The following is a 6,501-nucleotide window of genomic DNA, read 5'->3' on the forward strand; positions in this document are numbered from 1 at the left end:
CCAGTGGCACTGGATAGAATATCCTCATGCTGAATATGGCTCAGCCCAAGATATTTTAGAAAAGTGTTTTGTGAGGGGCTTTCCTGAGTATGTGTGTGAAAAATTTCACATTAAACGTTTAGCAGTGGTTCTTCATGGATAATAGCCTTAAACATAGATTTTATCCATCTATATTTTATAAAATTTCTCTAAAAAATAGGCATCTTCTTAAATATTTTCTTATTTCATTTCAAAGAAATAAATAAGTTCCTACTAATGTATATCTGCCAAAATAATAGAAACATTTCATATGTTCTACAATTAAAATGCCTAGCAGTGGGCTATTAGATAACAATTAAATTTGCCTTTAAAATTAGCTTTGCTTCATATCTTTTCAGGACTAGCATTTACAATACATTTTCCCATTTCTTCTGCATTGGTGAGGTATTAAAATTTCTACCTTTTCTTGAGTTAACACGGGCAAAATATATCTTTATTTCTAATAAGTTCGCTTTCAAATTTGCTGAAGTGGGATACAGTACTCTGTTTTTAATACATCTGAATCCTCAGTCACTGTGTCTATTATATGGAATATATCCTGTGAGTTGCCTGCTTTAATTAGTTCTGCAGGAGCATTTTGTTCTTACATTCCGGATAAAGGTGCTGTGCTGTATACTTCACTAGTGAGCAGCAGAATAACAGCAAGTGCTTTCAGTAGAGAGAGAAGTGAATTACAGTGCTGAAAAAACACAGCTAAGTTCTCATTTAAACTGACAGGTAAACGTGTGAGATAATGAGATACAGATATATTTAGTGCAGTAGTGTGAAATGAGAAGAGCACGTCCCATAATGCTCTGGTTACCCATGAGCAACTGCTCTGAAGTGTGTGTATATATTGGCAAAGATCAGATGAGAAGGGTACTGGGAATACCTGTGGTAACTTGGGGTTTTATTTTAAGTTTGATTACCAAACTTTTTAAAAGAAATACAACTTTAGGAAAATGGACTTTTATTAATTTACTATCTCCATTGTAGAGATTACTTGTGAGCCACCCCCAGCCATCGCCAATGGAGATTTCTTGAGCGTCAACCGAGACAGTTTTGTATATGGAACGGTGGTGACCTATCGCTGCCATCTTGGAGCAAGAGGCACAAAGGTCTTTGAGCTCGTGGGCAAGCCCAACATCTCCTGCACCAGCAGTGACGGCCGGGTCGGCATCTGGAGCGGCCCTGCCCCTCAGTGCATTGTGCCTGCTACGTGCACAGCTCCACTCGTTGAAAACGCAGTCATGGTATCTGAACACAGAAGCGTATTTTCCTTGAATGAAATTGTGGAGTTTACGTGTGAGCCTGGCTTCATCATGAGCGGCCCCTCCAGGGTGCAGTGCCAGGCCCCAAACAAGTGGGGGCCAGAGTTACCAAGCTGCTCCTTGGGTGAGTCCCTCTGTGACTGGGGAGGGGCCCACAGGGGGCAGAGTTGGTGGGGACCAGGAGAGCACTGTTGGTTGTTGCAGAGGTGTGGTGAGCAGGTGGGATCAGGGAGTCAGAGAAGAGAGGCTGTGTTCATGTGTGTGCACGCACACTTGTGAGTGTGCATCTTCACTTGGAGGAGAGCTCCCATAGCCAAGAAGGGAGCTGCTGGGGACTGTTCACTGAGTAACTGGGGCGGTGCCAGCTGCATTATCTGTGTTAGTGAAGCGTGCTGTGGACTTTCTGGCAGCCACATGGTGAACACTTTGTATTCATCCTCTCTTTCACTTTATTACAACTCTTTGAAATAGGGCTACTGTTATATTCATGTGCTGTGAGGTTATCTTGGCCTCTCAGAGGTTCGATGAGTTGCCCAAGTCAGGTGCCAAAACGACAAACCCAGGGCTTACAAAGCAAGTGTGTCAGAGCGTGGGCCTGAGTGCTCAGTTCTTGCCCTAGTTCTGTCAGTGCACAAAGAACCGATCTTAGGAAGCCAGATATGGGTCAGAATGAGTGAAGAAGACCTGAGCATCTGTCTTTCATGGTGTACTTCCTACATCTCATCACAGGGAATCTCAAGTCAAAGGCATCTTTCCTAAGTTGCTCAGAGCCAAGCCAATTTTCTCGTCATCTCTAACTAGACATGGATTAAGCTAATGTTAAAATGTATTCAGATGCCATAAACTCCCACCAAAAATAAATCAAGGCGACCCTGAGTCCAATAGGCCCTCTCATTATGCCCTGTGGATTGAGATGTGTGCATTGAGATGAGGGCTGGGAGAACTGGGTTCTAGTCCTCTGCTTCTGTTACCAGCTGTGCACCTTTGGCTCTGTTTTTTCCCTATTCTTACTTCTCACCAAGTAAAATCAAGGCAGGTGGAGTGTCACCTGTGTTCCCTCCCTGTTCTGCCTAAGCCCCTTTGTGTTACTCCGATTTCCATTCTTATAACAAATTCCTAAGATAAACCAACCTGTGGGGTAAGGAAAGGCTTATTTGGACTCACAGTCATGGAGCTTTGAGCTCATGATCAGCTGACACATTGCCTTTGGGCCTGTGACAAGGCGGCAGCTCATTCATGATGGCGAGCATGTGGCAGGGCAAATTGTTCACCCTCTGGAGTGTAAGTGAGAAAAGGAAAGAGCAGGATCTCACAATGCCTATAGGACGAAGCCCTAGTGACCTAAAACTCTGCTCTAGACCCTGCATGTGAAAGGCCCCAGTGCTTCCCCACAGTGCACTGGGCCAGAAAGCAAACCTTCAGTACATGAGCCTTTAGGGAACAGTGCAGATCCAGAGTACACTGAGAAGCAGGATTCGCTAACTCCGTGGAAGGTTCTGGCTTCTTGAGCATTGCCCCTAAACTAACAGGAACTTTGGGCCTGTTCTTCCCACAGAGTGTCAGCCACCCCCCAAAATCCTGCATGGTCAGCACACCCCAAGCAACCAGGACTTCTCCCCCGGGCAGGAAGTGTCCTACAGCTGCGAGCCAGGCTACGACCTCCAGGGGGCTGCCTCTCTGCGCTGCACACCCCAGGGGGACTGGAGCCCCGCAGCGCCCTCATGTGAAGGTGCGCAGACACTGGGCTGGTTTTCAGATCACGCTCCTTACCCTTCCTGTGGCAACCTCACTCCTGTTCTGTTTTATCTCCTAGTGAGAGGATGTGATGTGTTCCCAGACCAACTCCCCAATGGTCATGTGCTGTCTCCGCCTCACCTCCAGCCTGGAGCGAGAGTGTCCTTTACTTGTGATGAAGGGTGAGTGTGAGTCTGCCTGGCCATTTATACATTAAAATTGAGAATAAAAAGTTATCCAAAGAAAGAAGGATTGGAGTAGCCTGAAAAAGAGAGAGCCAAGGCTGGGAGTGCTGGCACACATCACTAATCCCAGCACTGGAGAGGCTGAGACAGGAGGATCACTGTGAGTTTGAAGCCACTCAGGGCAACATAATAAGACTTTGTCTCAAAAACAAACAAACAAACAAAAAAAAACAAAAGAAGTGAGAGCTATGCATTGTGGTGCACACCTGTAATCCCAGCAGTCAGGAGGCTGAGGCAAGAAGATTGGTGCAAGTCTGAGGCCAACCTGTGGTACATAGTGAGATCAAGGCCAGTGTGGAATGCAAAGTGAGACCCTGTCTCAAAAAGAAGAGGGAGAGAGAGAGAGAATTGCAGTGTTGTGGCTGCATTGATGGCCTGTAGTGATTTACAATGCTCATCTTTCATGGCCATTTTGACTTTGGGCAAGTGGTCCCAGATCTGGTGAACAAGGTGGAGAAGGACAAGGATGTACTGTAATATTTTTATTTGACAGAAATTGCCGTAAACATTGAATCAGTTCAGACATGGAGGTAGCCACAAAAAGGCACTGAGCTGCTTCAGAAAGTCACAAGAATGATGGGATGAATGAGTCTGAAGATGGGAGGAGTATTTTGACATAGATTAGCGGCCACCTGTCTGTTACTGCAGTAAATTTGTAAATTGTAAATCATTCACTAGATTTTAATTATACCTTACATATATCTAAGATGTTTATTATTATATATTATAGAAAATTAGAGAACAATAGTAATTAAATTCTCCCTGAACTCAGCAGAAAAGGATAAAGAAAAAAGAAAAGAGAAAGCATATATAATACGGTAATAGAATCTAAAATGCATGTCACAAAAAATTTTGGAAAGATAAATAAACTAAGGCCTTGCTTAGCCATGTCTGTGGAAAATTATGTATGTTAGGAATAGGGAAAATCCTTTATAATCCACAAACAAAACTTTAATATATAATACTCCCAAGAGAAACACACTCTCCTCAACACCACATGGCTCCCCTACAACACTGAGATGTGGAGGACGCCAAGTCCAAGGAGCTGAGCTAGGGTTCACATCTAGAGGCTTCCAGTACCTGGGACTCATGAACTAAGGCCCCAGATCTTACTGTGGGAGAGCGCTTCCAAAGAAAAAGGTAAATCCAGGCAGTCTGTAAAGGAGGTTATAAAAAAGTCAGGTGACTGTCAAAGGAAATACTGTTGATGTTGAAATGGCCAAGAATAGTTATTTTTAACAAAGTTATGAAGTTGGATACTGAGGCAGAACTACTTCTGTTAGAGTGAATCATTATAGTATAATCAAAATTTACTAACACTCCCTAGAGTTACAGAAAACACAGTGTAAGTAGAAAATGGGAGGAAGCAGAAAACACAGGCTACAGTTATATTATTTGGAGCAGGTAGATTATACATGCTTTAACACTAAAATTGAGAAAGTAGGTTTAAGTATATATGAGATAGATATAGAAGTGGATGTCACAATTATTTCCTATGCACACGTATGACACGGGAAAAATAGGATATTAACTTCCAATTTATTGGAAGAAATCAAAGAGCTGAACGTACTTGATCCACACAGCAGCAAGAGGAAAGAGAAGGAACAGCAAAGGTCCTGTCTGTCTCCTGTATCAGCAGTAAACCCGCGGTGCTCAGGCAGGCCGGATGTGTTCATTGCTTCATTGCACATTGTGAAACCCATAAAAGTGGCAAAGGAAAGAATGACGAAGTGGACCGGACATACGGATTTCAGTAAATTTGACCTAATATCCCTTGCTAAAGACAGAAACTTCGAAGTAGTCTCAAAAATAGCAAATCTGTGGTCCTTCCAAAAAACAGGTCTCAAACAGGGTAGCAAATACTAAATGTTGGGGTCAGAGATATAGCTGATCAACACAGCACCCGCCTGGCAAACACAAGTATTTGAGTTCGATTTCTGGTACCAAAAAAACAAATACTAAATATTGTAAAAATACTGCACCTGAACACTGCTGCATCCCCCCTCACACACACACACAAAACTGAAAAAAAAAATTATCAAACATGTACAGAAAGCTTGTTTTCTTTTTCTACCTGGTACAACCCACAGTGAAGCCAAAAAAGGAAGAAGGAGAATATAGTCAATGAGGAGTTAGGGAAAAAATACCCACTTCACCAGGGACAAGGTAGGAGGGAGACACGGAAGCTGGCACACCGGGTAGTCTGGCCCCGCCTTTACACCCTCCTGCACTGCTGTCTTTCGGGTTTGCCAGACACCACAGCTAACGAGGAAGCTGAGGCCAGGTGCACAGCATCATGGTTTTCGTGTCTGTCCTTTAGGTACCGACTCATTGGTAAGTCGTCTGCTGAGTGTATCGTCTCGGGAGATACTGCCAGCTGGGACACAGAGCCACCAACCTGTGAGCGTAAGCTGAAATGTCTTTGCCTGTTCATCTCACCCGAGTTGCCCTAGGGTTGATCCTAGAGTTGCCCCCTACCCGATACAGGAAGAGTAAGTCTCATGCCTCTTGCACATTTTATCCTTCTAACAGCTGAAGAATTCAGTAATAGCCTTAAAGCTGTTTACAGTATTGCAAATTTCTAGGCCTGCCTGGGATTTCCCCTCTTGCAATTAAACTAGAGTTGTCACTCAGTATTGGTAACAGGTGATTCCAGGATATTCTGCAGATACCAAATGCCATGGATGTGTAAGTCCCTTCTGTAACAGGGCATAGTGTATGGATATATCCTAACCTATCCTCCTATGGACTGTATTTATTTATTTATTTATTTATTTATTTATTGTACCAAAAATCGAACTCACAATCTAACACTTGCCAGGCAGGCACTGTGGTACTGAGCTAAATCCCCAGCCCTATCCTATCTACTTTAAATCATCTCTGGTTCACTTGTAACTCATACAATGTGAATGCCATATAAATAGCTGTCATGCTATATTTTTCAGGGAGTGACTGTGCAGAATATTTTTCAAATATTTTCAATCCTTGGTTGATTGAGTCTGTGGATTAGAAACCTGTGGCTTTGGAGAACCAATAGTGTAGTCTTGAATTGTTTTTGAGCAGCTCGGCTTCCACTTTGGTGAGAGGAACACTTCCCAATTTGAAGGGCATTGTGTTCGGAGAAGTGAACATGGAGCTGGTGAGAACAGCCCTGTTCCTCTGCCCAACTCTGCAGATCACACGAGACGTGTGGAGAGCACACAGCTCCCCTTCCTTCTCAGCCCTTGTCTGAA

General features: G+C 43.7%; 1 protein-coding gene across 1 annotated transcript in view; it reads left to right on the forward strand.

Moving 5' to 3' along the window:
* Positions 1 to 6,501, forward strand: part of LOC102009144 (complement receptor type 1) — a gene marked incomplete in the record, with an annotated part of 69,440 nt that overhangs the window by 35,180 nt on the left and 27,759 nt on the right. The window contains 1 exon segment of the mRNA XM_013503302.1: positions 1,015 to 1,413. Coding sequence (XP_013358756.1) covers positions 1,015 to 1,413 — 399 coding nt within the window.

Source organism: Chinchilla lanigera, unplaced genomic scaffold (assembly GCF_000276665.1).
Source record: "Chinchilla lanigera isolate Chin_1 unplaced genomic scaffold, ChiLan1.0 scaffold00005, whole genome shotgun sequence".
Taxonomy (NCBI): Eukaryota; Metazoa; Chordata; class Mammalia; order Rodentia; family Chinchillidae; genus Chinchilla; species Chinchilla lanigera.